We start from the raw sequence: 16641 nt of genomic DNA on the forward strand, positions 1-16641 counted from the left end.
AATTCAGGAAAGCCTTTGGAAAATTTCTCGTTGAGCCTATTTCTGATTTTGATCAAATGTCTTGGAACTCACTTAGTACAGACTTTGCAGAAACCAAAGTACTTTGTGAAAATGGAATGGGAACTTCCATGACTTTATTTACTTCTGAAGCAATTTCAGCAACTGTAAAATGTTGATAGTCTTCAATGAGGTATCACAGATCTTTCGAATGTTGCCATCCATTACAATTGTCCTTAAACACCTATTAAAACACATTTGCTATAGCTTCACGCCCTTCTTAAATCTATTGGCCTAGTGGCAGTGTTGGATAGATATGTGACAACAATATATCCTCCTCAACTGTCCACGCAGTTTTAAAAGGTTCGATTCCCTAGTAAAACGTTTGGACAGTTTGATTCCTAGTAAAAGTTTTGGAAGGTTTGATGCCCTCATTCATGAGAAACTTCATGATAATACATTGTGCAACCAATGATGGAATGTCTTGCTCTGAAATGGTAATATACAGGTCATGCCAAGGCAGCTGGAACAGTCATCCCCTTCACATATCTCCACCAATATCCCTCCACACCAGCCCACTCATGTTCTTATGCAAGCCATGAATATAAAAATCAGGTTTATATTTGATTAACCGTCATATTAAATTTACAGTAAAAACGTAGTTTATTTAATCTTGTACATCAAAAAGTCTGGAATATTATTGTCATTGGTGTTGCAGTGCATGCAACAACTAAATTTTTAGTTACTAACAGAGTAATTTTCTATTAATTTTCTTCTACCATCACAATTAAAAAAGGCATTAATTTTTACTCAAACTCATTAAAAAGAATCTGAATGAAAACGAGTATCATAAAAATGAATAAGAGTTTGTAATAATAATGTCAGAAGACCATGCCAGAGAATGTAATAACCAAACAAAGCTGATCTGCCTTTTTAAAAAACATACAAAAAATATTTTTTTTAAAACAACATTTGAAAATTCTAAAAGAGAAATTACGAAGCATAATTTGTAATAAAATAAACAATGAAAAGTAGGCAAAACTTAAGATTTAAAAAAGCCACTGAATCAAGCACTGTAACAAACACCACATTACAATGTTTCCACTATGGCCATAGTTATTAACGTATAGCTGTGAGATTTGTAATTATCAAAATTAATGTAACAATCTGTAATTTTCAATTCTGCAACATTGCAGTGATAATAACAAGATAGGAAACAGTAGTATTTTAGCTTACATGCAACCAAAGAAATACGTTGGGTATTTCCTACCTAATACACCTTAATATTTTCACTAAAGACCAGTTGTGACAAAATTTCAGTGTAACAAATTACAATTATTCCCATAACTTTTTTTTATGGAAATAAGTCACTTCTTTCTTAAATTGATGAATTATTAATCAGTTGAAATTTGATCCTGTAGTACAATACATCTGAAATCAATTACACTACAAGGAACAGAATTATTACATGTAATGTGAATAACATACCTTGCCCACAAAAATCTCTTCAACTGTATCTGAGTTCGCAGATATAAAGGGAATAAAATGGGATTCTGTTCTACTATCAAGTGGCACATGATGAGTTTTGCAGGCACCATCATACGCTTGACCCATTGCATCAACACTGTTAATAATCACTGACAGACAATCTATGATTTCAGTAAGTAATTCTTCCATACGGTACTGAATCTGTAATAATTAATTTATATATAAAATAAAAATCCACAATCCTGAGCAAGGCAAAATGCAGCACATCTTACAATCTTACCATTCTGAAATATTTGAAACACCTCAGTGACCAATACACTGAAAAATGAAGTTACGTATATATATAACCTTGTGAATTTCAACTAGAATCTTCAGATAGTAAAATGTGTTTTTTTTCTCTTTAATACAGAAAATTATTTCTACTATATTGTGTTATTTCCTGTTTATTTTCTTGTCTTTACTTCAGTATTAATTAACATTTATTATAACTAATTCCTTAACAGATGATTTTTTTACAATCAAAATACAAATCTATTGTAAAAATACATAATTCTTATGTATTATTCCCTATTATTTTATTCATAAGCTGTTTTTTCAGTCTTTGTGTAAAAGAAAACTTGTTTATCAGCATCCTTTTAAAGAGAGTGATAGTACATAAAATTTTGGTGGTAAAAAAAGGCAGAGGTTAATCTACCCCTAGATAAACATTTCTTGTAGAGGAAGGTTTTCTGATAATCCTAATAAAATCTTTTTAAAGATAGCAATAGAGAAGAATTTTTAAATGAAAAATTAAACAGCCATAGAGATCTTTGAAGATATTTTTTATTTATGAGGTCTCATTTATTTAATGAAGAGTAATAGCAGCATATTATATGCAATTTGAAATCATTCTGAAATCCTAAAAATTTTCTAGCAAAACGTCAAAAAAATTAGAAAATTTCATAAAAAAATAAATATTTCCCATTTTAGATAAGATTAACTTACACTCAGTAATAATTACTTATAATTTCCTTACACCCTTTCTTATTTTACTAAGAAAGCAGGTTATGTATCTTTTGTTTCTTGTGAATAGCTTTTGTTCATTCTAATATTATTCTGTAGATCTATGTTCCAAATAAAGATAAAATTAACAAACTTTCAAAAAATAAAACCGACTTCTTATAGCATACTAAAAAGTAATAGATACCATACATCATATTTTCTTTACATTGCTTTTTTTTTTAATTTATGGTTTATGGTTAATGGTTATTAAATTTCAAGTTCAAAAATATAAAAAGTGGGATTAAATCCAGATTAATAATCAACACCAGGATTTTGAAAAATGAATTTTAAAAATCTGCTACAAAAAGGCAACAGTCATTAAAAAAATGTACTTTCCTCTTTACACAATTTAAAAAGATAGATAGTTTGTACGTAGAATTTTCAAAGTAAATGTGAATTCAACTAAATGGTGGACATAGAGTCTTCGCGCCACCTTCCAGTCTTTTTGTAATTCTAACATGATCCCACCTTCAATCATATTCCACTTCAATCTTTTTAATTTAGAATTAAATGATATTTTTAACTAAATCTTGACACTATTTTAACAGCTTAAAAAAGTAAATAAAATTTCTTATAATTTCTTTTTATTTACATTAATAATTCCACTTGCTTTACAGCTTTTGGCCGATACCTTTGAGAGTCTTTCTGGGAGATTTGCATGTATTAATTTAATCATAACTTTTTTTTACAGTTAGTTTCTCAAATAACAAAACTGTGATAACAATAATGATATGAAAGAGAGATATCCAGTGATACCTTCCAAGATAATACAATAAAAGTCTGAACAAAGTATAATACCGTTTAAAGTACAAAAATAAAACATAACTAAAAATACACACAAAATCTTTAAAACAGTATATATAGATCAAGTAATGAACAGAGAAAAAAGATTAAATGATCAACATAACAGTTAAATTTCAATAGAACAAAGAAAAGGACAATATTTACCGTGCACAACAGCTTTAAGATCCAATACATACAATCTTTTCAGTTATCGCACATCCTCACTGTTATCCAGTAGGTTAACAGCCAGATGATTTTCATGTAAGTTAAGCTTAAGTAAATACTTTGGGCTTAACCGGTGAATCTCTTCATGAATAAATGGCATCCCTAAGTAATCATGCATCTCCTTATTTTTCACAAACCATGGCACCTTCGATGTGTTTCTCAGCACTTTGTTCTGGGACCTTTGGATGATGTTGATATTGCTATTGCTAATCGTACTCCAAAGGTGTATCCTGTAGGTCCATACTGGATTTAAAAATGCCTTATTCAACAACAGTTACAAAACAATAACATGGATCTCCTTCTTAGTAACCAGTTTAACCACATAAGCTTAATATTTAATTGCCTTTTCTTCTCCATCACATGACTTTTTCGCGGTAGATGGCAGTCCAAATAAAGTCCTGAAAAATGCTTTCACTTTATCATCGTTCGGAACAAAATAATAACAAGAAGCTCCTTCTCAGATATTAAAATATTAGTAAAATAGGGTTAAAACTATGATGAAAACTAAGATAATAATAGGAATAAAATTGAAATAGTAAAAGAAATGCAAAAATTAGGATAATATTTGTAATGAAAATAACAAAATAATATCAAAATTTAAGACACGTTAAATCTTATTAAGTATATTAATTCTTCTTAGAAGTAACAATACCTGATCTAGTAGATTCCTTTCATTTCCTAGGATGCGCTGTAGGTCCCTTGGTCATTTAAATTCGAATTTAAATATGTTGTAAGGCTTATGTTGTAAGGCTGCCACAACATAAGCAGTCCACAAGGATGTGGTGCATAGTCAAGAGGCAGTCACATCGGATGCATAGTGGTTTGCTCTCTGCTGACAACAGCAATCTGTGAGTAGCTCTGGTATGTCCTAATCGCAATCAGCACAGGACCAGTTTCTCTCTGTGAACTCTCTGCATGAAGAGTCCCATGGTAACACCACATCTTTGAGGTGTCTGAGTTTATTATTTGCTGTAACAGTCCAGTCACCTTGCCACCTTCTTTGAAGTGTACGTTTTAATGGAATTAATGAAATCAGTAGTTGTAACTCAAGTGGTTAAAGATGGTTGGCTACATGCATCTTTAGCAGTGGAATCTGCTGCTAATGCCAGGTAGACCAAACACATAAGTTCCCTGTCATTTACAACAAAAGCGCACCAATCTGTGTTTACATATCTGTAAATATGCATTTACAGATGCATCATCTGTGTGATACTGCATCTGGGTTTGTCTCTAATAAAACATAGTAAAATATTTACTGAAAGACAAGAGGAATTGAAAGACAAATCCATTCTGATGGGAAATGCGTCTTTGAAGAGGTATTATATATTTTATGGCCCTAAATGGCAAAATAAACAGTATCTTATTAGTTATTAAGTCAAACCCAGGAGCTTTGTTTAAGCATCCTATTTTCCTGATCACTTGAGACCATCTGTACATGTGAAACCCCATAAAGGTAGTCACAGAGGAATTGGGCTGTTCAAGAAGTCATAAATCTCTCTATTATCTGTTCTCCCCATTACATTTGGCCAAAAAATCTTAAAATTAGTTAGATGTTCAGCAAACAGTTCTGCCTTCTGATAGTCACTATGTGCTCATCCGTCTGCATCCTTAAAGGTGGAAATGAAAGTGCAGGCTGATGAAGCCACTTCATGATCTTCCACAACAAATGGTCATCTCTACTTGAAAGAGGAAGACTTTCCACATAGTATTTAAACATCTCATTCTTCATAGTCTTTTATCAGCTTTTTTAACTTACGAGCACATCTATTCATATCTATCCTAAATTCAGACATCCTGCAAAATTGCAATATCTCCAAAATTTTCTTTTAATGACAATAACATCATTATTTCTCTTGGACAGTCTGTGCCTTCACAACCCCCATGCTTCCCCTCAGAAATCAACATCAAGCTGCCTCCTGCATAATCCAGGTCAGTTGCCAGATCATCGATGTCATTTCACATTTCAGTGGATTAATGAATTCAGAGCTGTGTAACTTTTCGCTCATTCTGTATTTATCAACATATAATGCAGCATATGTGAAAAATTTACATGTTACAATATTCAGGGTTTTTAATTTGGTAGAGACTTCAAAAAGTCTCAATCAGAAATTTTGAAGAAACAATTTTTTTTAACTGCCTCTAAACATAAGCCTAAAAACAATACAGTCAATACAGATTCCTTTTTGAAATTCTTTCACTCCTTAGTTTATTAGAACTACTTTCTTATCTTTCTAGTTTCTTATCAAAGCTATATATTACCTGACCTACAACATCAAACAAATTTTCATGAGGTGCTGGAAATTTCACTATGATTGTAAACAATTTCATACTACACAAAAAAAAAAATATATATATATATATGTACAGATTGTTTTTTTTATTTCTTACTTGCATATTCAACCTGTTGCAGTTTTTGTTACTGTTACTTTTCTGATGTAATTCACACAATCCCGAATTCACACGTTTCTTTAATTCATTTAACTGAGGTAAAATCACTTTTAAAACCCCGCTACATCCACCACACTTATCAGGAACAATTTTCACATCTTTTAACTTTTCTTTTAATATTGTCACCACTTTATTTTCCTTAGGCTGTGTTGCTACCTTAAACAAAAAAAAAAACAAATAAATATGAGTACAACAATAAATGTTGTACCGAAAACAGAAAAAATAAATGTTTTATGGAAAACTATGTTACTTTTATGTTTAGCATAAGGAAATAATTATACTATAAAAAATAAGCCTATCAATTTATCATGCTCAATGGTTATCATGTACTTCATGCATGACCGACATTTGCTCCAACCAGATCCATCAGCTTACATGGGATGTTAACAGAATATTTCTGCAGGTAAAGGTGAGCATTTAAGCTATTGGTAACAACAATTAACATTTTATTAATTGTTTTTTTCATATTTAAAAATGTTTGAATATCACCACTTAAGATAAAGATTTTTCATAGTTGTCCAATTATTTTACATATTTATTTATATCTAAAAATGTTAAACAACGTTATTTTTTAATTTTAAATCTTGCTTTGGATAACTTTAAATTTGTTTTTTATCATTTTTTTTTTTTTATTATTTCATAAACATAATTATTTTTTAATGATCTTGAATTTTTTATCATTTTTTTGGATAATTATAAAAGAATAACAATTGTGGATATCTGTTTGTTGTATGCATTTTCCTTAAAAATGTTCAACTAATTCCATAGATATTATGCACCTATAAATTTCATATACTTTATTATATATACATTACAAAACTTTTAAATATTTTCTTCTAACAATTAAATTACCAAGCTTAAGAATTTTAGTCTCAATAATAACTCTGCAATAATTTTATTTTACATCTTGGAGCAAAAGTAAGTCGTTAATAGCCTGTTATAAACTGCAAATACAGGTTTTGCAAAGTAAAAATAATGGTACACAATGTATCCTCACAACAAAGTTAATATACACATTCTGGAAAAAGGTCTCAATTTCTTTCAAATACCTAATTTCTTTTTTAATTTATAAACCATTGGAATATATAAATCATACACTTATACACTGATTATTAGATCAAGAGAATAATAATATTACTTAATTACAACAGCACTTTCTGGAGATATACTTTCTTGTAGAAAGTATAAATAATAACATTTCTTGTTGAAATGTAGATTGAGGCTTAAAAACCTGAAGAAAAGGTGTCAGATGAGTTGGTGGAATTTGGAGAAACTTGAGGAAGAGGAGAAAAAAAGATTTTCGAGGAGAACATTACAGGAGGTCTTAGTAAAAAATGTGTGGTAGAAAATATAGAAGAAGAATGGGAGAATGTTAAAAAGGAAATTCTTAAATCAGTAGAAGCGAACTTAGTCGGAACAAAGAGAACTGATAGAAATCTTGGATATCAAAGAATATATTGGAGTTGATGGATGAACATAGAAAGTACAAGAATGCTAGTGATGAAAAAGGTAAAAGTAACTATCAACAATTAAGAAATACTATAAACAGGAAGTGCAAATTACCAAAAGAAGAATGGATAAAAAAAAGGTGCTCAGAAGTAGAAAGAGAAATGATCATTGGTAAAATAAATGGAGCATACAGGAAAAAGAGAATTCTGTGGTACCTAAATTAAAATCTAATAATGTGTTAAACAAATATGGTACACCAGTTTATAATACGGAAGAAAAGGTTGATAGGTAGGTGGAATGTACTGAAGAGTATTACGGAGGAAATGAATTAGAAACTGGTGTTACAGAGGAAGATGAGGAGGTCGAAGAGGATGAAAAGGGAGATAAAACACTGAGATCTAAATTTAAGAGAACATTAAAAGATTTGAATGGTAGAAAGCCTTCTGGGATAGACAGGATATCTGCAGAATTGCTGCACATTGCAGGTGAGGAAGCGATAGATAGATTATACAAACTGGAAATATTTACAAAAAAGGGGAAGTTCCATCAGACTTCAGAAAAGTGTTATTGTCATGATACCAAAGAAAGCAGGAGCAGATAAATGTGAAGAATACAGAACATCTAGCTTAACTACCCATTCATTAAAAATCTTAACTAGAATTCTGTAGAGAAAAATTGAGAGGAGAGTGGAAGAAGTGTTAGGAGAAGACCAATTTGATTTTAGGAAAAGTATAGGGACAAGGGAAGCAATTTTAGCGCTCAGATTAATAGTAGAAGAAAGATTAGAGAAAAAAGCAAACCAACATACATGGTATTTATATACTTAGAAAAGGCATTTCATAACATACACAGAAATAAAATGTTCAGCTTTTTAAAAAATTTAAGGTTCAAGTATACAGAACAATTACTGAAATTTACAGGAACCAAACTGCAACAGTAATATCCAAAGAGCATAAGAAAGAAGCCATAATAAAAAAGGAAGTCTGACAAGGATGTTTTCTATCCCCATTACTTTTTAATCTTTATATAGAACTAGCAGGTTAATGATGATAAAAGAACAATTTAGATCCAGAGTAACAATCCAGGGTGAAAATGTAACGATGCAACGTTACCTCTGGCAACGCTGTGTCTACCTGTCTGTGCTAGACCGGTTTGTTAATCCCTTCCACATACTCAGTACTAGTTTCAACTCCGTTCAGGCAACACATTATTTTTGACAGCGCCACCAGTGAAGTTGTGTTTTTGTTGTGCATTATGAAAATAAAGCATCAGAATGTAGAGCAACGTTGTGCAATCAATTTTTTTGTTAAACTTTGGGAATCTGCGAGTGTGACCTTTAAAAGGTTGACACAGGACTATGGGGAACATCGCTTATCAAGAGCACAAGTTTTCCGCTGGTACAAATCATTTTTGGAAGGCCGAGAACACGTTAAAGATCAATCTCGCTCAGGGAGACCTTCAACTTCAAAATCTGATGAACAGTTAAATTGATGAGTGAACAGTTAAATTTAAACACTTTCATTGTACATAAAATTTTGACAGACGATTTGGACATGCGAAATTGGTGCTGAAAAACCTCACAACGGAACAGAAGGGCAATCGAAGAAACGTGTGCGTTGATCTTCTTGAGAGGACTGACAATGACCAAGAATTCTTCAATCATGTGATCACAGGTGATGAATCCTAAATATTTGAGTACGATCCTGAAACAAAGTGGTAAAGCGAAGAGTGGCACACTCTGTCATCTCCTTGACTGCAAAAATGTCGAATGAGCAAATCAAAGATCAAAACCATGCTGATTTGGTTTTTGACAGTAGGGGTATCATGCATAAAGAATTTGTTCCTCCAGGACAAACTGTCAACCAAGTGTTTTACAAACGTATCCTTGAAAGGCTCAGGAAAAGAGTGATTCGCATGAGATCAGACAATGCAGACAAGTGGATGCTTCATCATGACAATGCTCCGTGTCACAAGGCCATTTCCATCAGGTAATTATTGACCTCAAAACGCATTCCTATGATTCCTCAACCCCCCAATTCACCTGATTTGAGGTCTTGTGACATTTTCCTTTTCCCGAAATTGAAACCTCTTAAAAGGACGTCATTTTGGAACTCTGGAGAACATTCAAAAGACTGTGACTGACCAGTTGAAGCCTTCCAGCGCCTCTACCAGGAGTGGGAACAACGACTCTGCCGGTGTATAGCTGCCCAAGGGAACTAATTTGAAGGGGATAATATTGCTGTTTGAAAAAAATAAAAACTTTGGTAAGTAAAAAGTCAGTCTCATTACTTTTCTCACACACCTCGCATATCTGTGTAAAGAGAATAGTATAATAGAGGCAACCGAGGATGTCTGAAGAAAATGTTGAACGTTACAGGGAGGGAGTCTTTCCTGCATAGTTCTAAAGTTTGTTAGGAAGGCCAGCCACGAACTATCAATGCCAGTGATGACAATGTGGAATCTCTTAAGGAAACCCTAACATGTATGTCCATACTGTTTACAGCTGTTACATGTTTTGAAGTCTACCAATTATTCTGTACCTAGCACAGAATCAAAATGTTGCAGCATAAGATGACAACTTTCTTGATCAGATTGTGTTTAGTGATCAGTCAACATTTCATCTTAGTGGGAAAATTAACCCACATTATATCTATCCACATCTGGGGTCATAAATCCCTTTCACTCTAACAATGTGAAAGGGACTCCCCAAAATTAAATGTTTTCTACGAAATAATACCCCAACCTTAAGTATACAGGCTATTTTTATAACTGAAGCAAGCCTAAAAGGAATTAGTCGCTTATGTAAATATGCTATATACATGGCTCTTTCCTCAACTGTAAACAAACCACAGAATTCTATGAAACAAGAAGGTGATGCGACTCCTCATTGGTATAACTCTGTACAGGATCTACCCAATCTGAAGCACAAGATAGAAGCAGCTGTCACTTCTTTACTCCAGACATGCTGGTTTAAGTATGGAATGAACTCTCCTATCGGTTGGATACAACAGGTGCTCACATTGAACACTTGTAAGACAAAAAATATTTCATTTCATTTCATTTGTGATTCATTATTGAAAGTCAAAGTTACAGGATATTAAATAGCTTTAAAACTATAATATTCTTTTTTGTACTACATTTAGAGAAATACTTAAATAATAATAAGTGTTCTGCCCACTGGCAGGTTTTCACATGGCCACCCTCCATTCTGCTTGATTCTGTGCAATCCGAAAAGAATGGATAAGAAAAAAAATGGTTAATTTGTGTAAACGAAGACTAGAAAAAAGAACAGTGATAGAGAAGTCTTTCTAGGAAGATTGCTGGAGATATAGAATTAAATGGAGTTCCATGATTGGAAAAATCAGGCGTTTATTTTATGAAAACTGTGTGAAATGTGAACTTAAAACAATTAAAATCGTGCTGTTAAAATACTGCTTAATTTACAAAATTTCTCAGAAACAACAACAGTTTAATAAATAATTACTATTAATAAATAATAAATAATTAATTACATTACAGTTTAATAAATAATTACCATTACAGACTTAAACTAAAGGTCCTGAGATCAATTCTTCCGGCAAAGATCTGAATCAGCAAGGACTATATCATTAAAATCATGATAGTGTAAAAAACTTATCTTAATTTATGTGTAATTATTTTAACAACTTAGCTGTATAGCAGATTGGGGGTTGCAAAAGCACGACTACAAAATAATTGTTTTGATATATTATCCTTACTATTTTAGTAGTTTAAGAAGAAATGCATTAAATTATTTTAATTAATATATTCAGTGGATTGAAATATTATAAAAATTAATTATTTTATATTTAAACAAATTATTGGATTAGTCCTCCTCTATGAATCATGAGATCTTGCCGTTGGTGAGGGGGCTTGAGTGCTCAGGGATACAGAGTAGATAGACCGAGGGTGCAACCATATCGGAGAGGTATCTGTTGAGAAGCCAGACTAAGGAATGATTCCTGAAAGAGGGCAGCAGCTCTTTCAGTAGTTGTTAGGGGCGTGAGTCAGAATGACTTAAACGGCCATATCAACATCACTCAGTCCTCTGAGTACTGCGCAGCTGAAAGCAGTGGTAAACTACAGCTGCTCTTTTTTTCCAAGAAAATGTAGCTCTCTGAAATTTCAAATAGCAATGATGGAGGCGCCTTCCTTGGTAAAATATTCCGGAGGTAAACTAGTCCCCCGTGGGTGGGGACTACTAAGGAAGGGGTCACTAGAAAATTAAAAAATAACATTCTACGAGTCGGAGCATGGAATGTTAGAAGTTTAAAAAAGGTTGGTAGGTTAGAAAAGAGGGTAATGGATAGGTTAAATGTAGATGTAGTAGGAATTAGCGAGGTTTGGTGGGAAGAAGAAAACTACTTTTGGTCAGGTGATTATAGAATAATTAACTCAGCTTCAAATAATGGGCAGGCAGGAGTAGGTTTCATAATGAACAAGAAGATAGGGAAGAGAGTAGAGTATTTCAAAACGCATAGCGATAGAATCATTGTAATAAGGATAAAATCAAAACCTAAACCGACAACGACTGTTAACGTCTATATGCCTACAAGCGCCCATGATGATGATGAGGTAGAGTGTGTATACGAAGAGATTGATGAAGCAATTAAACACGTACAAGGAGATGAAAATTTAATAATAGTTGGAGATTGGAATGCTAGCATTGGAAAAGGCAAGGAATGAAATATAGTGGGTGAATACGGGCTGGGCAAAAGGAATGAAAGAGGGGACCGACTTAAGAGTTTTGCACGAAGTATAATTTAGTTTAGAAGTGTTAGGAGAAGACCAATTTGGTTTCAGTAAAAGTATAGGGACAAGGGAAGCAATTTTAGGCCTCAGATTAATAGTAGAAGGAAGATTAAAGAAAAACAAACCAACATACTTGGCGTTTATAGACCTAGAAAAGGCATTCGATAACGTAGACTGGAATAAAATGTTCAGCATTTTAAAAAAATTAGGGTTCAAATACAGAGATAGAAGAACAATTGCTAACATGTACAGGAACCAAACAGCAACAGTAGCAATTGAAGAACATAAGAAAGAAGCCATAATAAGAAAGGGAGTCCGACAAGGATGTTCTCTATCTCCGTTACTTTTTAATCTTTACATGGAACTAGCAGTTAATGATGTTAAAGAACAATTTAGATTCGGAGTAACAGTACAAGGTGAAAAGATACAGATGCTACGATTTGCTGATGATATAGTAATTCTAGCCGAGAATAAAAAGGATTTAGAAGAAACAATGAACGGCATAGATGAAGTCCTACGCAAGAACTATCGCATGAAAATAAACAAGAACAAAACAAAAGTAATGAAATGTAGTAGAAATAACAAAGATGGACCACTGAATGTGAAAATAGGAGGAGAAAAGATTATGGAGGTAGAAGAATTTTGTTATTTGGGAAGTAGAATTACTAAAGATGGACGAAGCAGGAGCGATATAAAATGCCGAATAGCACAAGCTAAACGAGCCTTCAGTAAGAAATATAAGTTGTTTACATCAAAAATTAATTTAAATGTCAGGAAAAGATTTTTGAAAGTGTATGTTTGGAGTGTAGCTTTATATGGAAGTGAAACTTGGACAATCGGAATATCTGAGAAGAAAAGATTAGAAGCTTTTGAAATGTGGTGCTGTAGGAGAATGTTAAAAATCAGATGGGTGGATAAAGTGACAAATGAAGAGGTATTGCGGCAAATAGATGAAGAAAGAAGCATTTGGAAAAATATAGTTAAAAGAAGAGACAGACTTATAGGCCACATACTAAGGCATCCTGGAATAGTCGCTTTAATTTTGGAAGGACAGGTAGAAGGGAAAAATTGTGTAGGCAGGCCACGTTTGGAATATGTAAAACAAATTGTTAGGGATGTAGGATGTAGAGGGTATACTGAAATGAAACGACTAGCACTAGATAGGGAATCTTGGAGAGCTGCATCAAACCAGTCAAATGACTGAAGACAAAAAAAAAAGTAGAATAAGGTTAAGATTTATCTCACCCATAAACTAAAAAATATCTAAGTCAAAACATGAAATAAAACATGATGCTTTATTAAAAGCATAAACCAAAGTAACAAAAAGTTGATAATCAAAGGAAACCACTGACAACAGCTATAAATGATGACAAATTAGCTCATAAATGTATTGCTCATAATCTAAACTGGAAATAAATATTCGCCATTAAAACTAAAGATTTAATTAATCATAAAGAATAGTTTACCTTATTATCTTTACTTAAGATTAGATTTATTAATATAAAAAGATAAGAAAACAAACTTTATTAATATTTATAAAGTTATTTTTAATTTAAAGTTACTTAAAATTTTTCTGTAAAGCATTCAGTGAAAATGTAGTAATTTTGTTTTTTACATATTTTTATTAGTACAAAGTTAGGCTATTTTGAATTTATTATATTTTCAATCTGAAAAGATTCTCTATCTTTATTAACTAATTAACAAACAGTTAACACAAAATAACAGAAATTTACATAAAATATATCATACAAAAATGTGAACTTAACCTGCAACCAAAGTTCAAATCAAAATAAGACTCCATATACAGAATGTCCCACAAAGAAACTGAGAAACTTTCAGGACATTTTCTACTGGTGAAAATAATGAAAAACATTTATATAAACAAAGATCAAAATACTTTGTTTTCCAGTTACAGATAGCAAAAGATTTTGGCCAGATTTCAGCATTTCTAATAAAAAGAAGCCCTACTGTAATTTTTGGGACCCAAATTAAGTAGTAAATTTGGTGGTTTATGAAATTTGAGCTGGGAAATAGAATAAAACAGGTCCCGGAACTGTACCTCCAGTAGTTTTTAAGATAGCTGACGTAAAACACAAAATTCAGTGTTGGAAAAACAAGTTTTTTTTAGGTTTGTAGTACAATAGTTTTAATAAATTCAGAAGAATTAGTAACAAAACTTGTATTGAATTTAATTCTGAGAAAATTAATGTAAATACAGCCAACAATAAGTAAATAAAAACCTTTAAAAGCAAAACAGACAAAAAATAGACAGAAAATAATATTATTTCTGTTCCTAATAAACATTTAAGTATTCTTTTTAAAGATTGTTTGATGTATCAGCAGCAATTACAAACAGAAGGGTCATTATTTCCATTCATTTTCTGTTCAACGCCAAGTAAATCATAGTGTTATTGACGAACATTATGCAATTCAACATATTCAGTGTACTCCCAGGCACTAGTACGAGATGAATTTCATATCGCACTCATTTGTCAAAAAAACAAAGTGTGGCGCACCCTACAGAAAGAAAATCTTTATCCTTTCTACCTACAGATGGGTGGATAAAGTGACAAATGAAGAGGTATTGCGGCAAATAGATGAAGAAAGAAGCATTTGGAAAAATATAGTTAAAAGAAGAGACAGACTTATAGGCCACATACTAAGGCATCCTGGAATAGTCGCTTTAATTTTGGAAGGACAGGTAGAAGGGAAAAATTGTGTAGGCAGGCCACGTTTGGAATATGTAAAACAAATTGTTAGGGATGTAGGATGTAGAGGGTATACTGAAATGAAACGACTAGCACTAGATAGGGAATCTTGGAGAGCTGCATCAAACCAGTCAAATGACTGAAGACAAAAAAAAAAGTAGAATAAGGTTAAGATTTATCTCACCCATAAACTAAAAAATATCTAAGTCAAAACATGAAATAAAACATGATGCTTTATTAAAAGCATAAACCAAAGTAACAAAAAGTTGATAATCAAAGGAAACCACTGACAACAGCTATAAATGATGACAAATTAGCTCATAAATGTATTGCTCATAATCTAAACTGGAAATAAATATTCGCCATTAAAACTAAAGATTTAATTAATCATAAAGAATAGTTTACCTTATTATCTTTACTTAAGATTAGATTTATTAATATAAAAAGATAAGAAAACAAACTTTATTAATATTTATAAAGTTATTTTTAATTTAAAGTTACTTAAAATTTTTCTGTAAAGCATTCAGTGAAAATGTAGTAATTTTGTTTTTTACATATTTTTATTAGTACAAAGTTAGGCTATTTTGAATTTATTATATTTTCAATCTGAAAAGATTCTCTATCTTTATTAACTAATTAACAAACAGTTAACACAAAATAACAGAAATTTACATAAAATATATCATACAAAAATGTGAACTTAACCTGCAACCAAAGTTCAAATCAAAATAAGACTCCATATACAGAATGTCCCACAAAGAAACTGAGAAACTTTCAGGACATTTTCTACTGGTGAAAATAATGAAAAACATTTATATAAACAAAGATCAAAATACTTTGTTTTCCAGTTACAGATAGCAAAAGATTTTGGCCAGATTTCAGCATTTCTAATAAAAAGAAGCCCTACTGTAATTTTTGGGACCCAAATTAAGTAGTAAATTTGGTGGTTTATGAAATTTGAGCTGGGAAATAGAATAAAACAGGTCCCGGAACTGTACCTCCAGTAGTTTTTAAGATAGCTGACGTAAAACACAAAATTCAGTGTTGGAAAAACAAGTTTTTTTTAGGTTTGTAGTACAATAGTTTTAATAAATTCAGAAGAATTAGTAACAAAACTTGTATTGAATTTAATTCTGAGAAAATTAATGTAAATACAGCCAACAATAAGTAAATAAAAACCTTTAAAAGCAAAACAGACAAAAAATAGACAGAAAATAATATTATTTCTGTTCCTAATAAACATTTAAGTATTCTTTTTAAAGATTGTTTGATGTATCAGCAGCAATTACAAACAGAAGGGTCATTATTTCCATTCATTTTCTGTTCAACGCCAAGTAAATCATAGTGTTATTGACGAACATTATGCAATTCAACATATTCAGTGTACTCCCAGGCACTAGTACGAGATGAATTTCATATCGCACTCATTTGTCAAAAAAACAAAGTGTGGCGCACCCTACAGAAAGAAAATCTTTATCCTTTCTACCTACACAAGGTTCAAATTTGTTGCCAACAAATTACCCCCGGCAGACTACAATAATAAGGTCAACTCACTTTTATTTACTAATGAAGGCATTTTTATGAGAAACTGAGTCTTCAATTCTGAAAATAGTCATTTATGGAGCGAAGACAACCTACATGGTATTGTGAAAACTAGTTTCCAACATAGATTTTACATTAATGTTTGGTGTGAATTATTTATGACAAAATTCTGGGACCATTTGTTTTCAAT

At 31.8% G+C, this 16641-nt stretch overlaps 1 protein-coding gene across 1 annotated transcript in view; it reads right to left on the reverse strand.

Annotated features, from left to right (window-relative positions):
• The window catches only part of LOC142318788 (uncharacterized), a 324097-nt gene that overhangs the window by 257555 nt on the left and 49901 nt on the right, over positions 1–16641 (reverse strand). Inside the window, exons 6-7 of the mRNA XM_075355258.1 lie at positions 5923–6138; positions 1486–1686 (exon numbers count right to left, since the gene is read on the reverse strand). Coding sequence (XP_075211373.1) covers positions 1486–1686; positions 5923–6138 — 417 coding nt within the window. The remainder of the gene's footprint in view (positions 1–1485; positions 1687–5922; positions 6139–16641) is intronic.

The sequence above is a fragment of the Lycorma delicatula genome, chromosome 2 (assembly GCF_047948215.1).
Source record: "Lycorma delicatula isolate Av1 chromosome 2, ASM4794821v1, whole genome shotgun sequence".
NCBI lineage: Eukaryota > Metazoa > Arthropoda > Insecta > Hemiptera > Fulgoridae > Lycorma > Lycorma delicatula.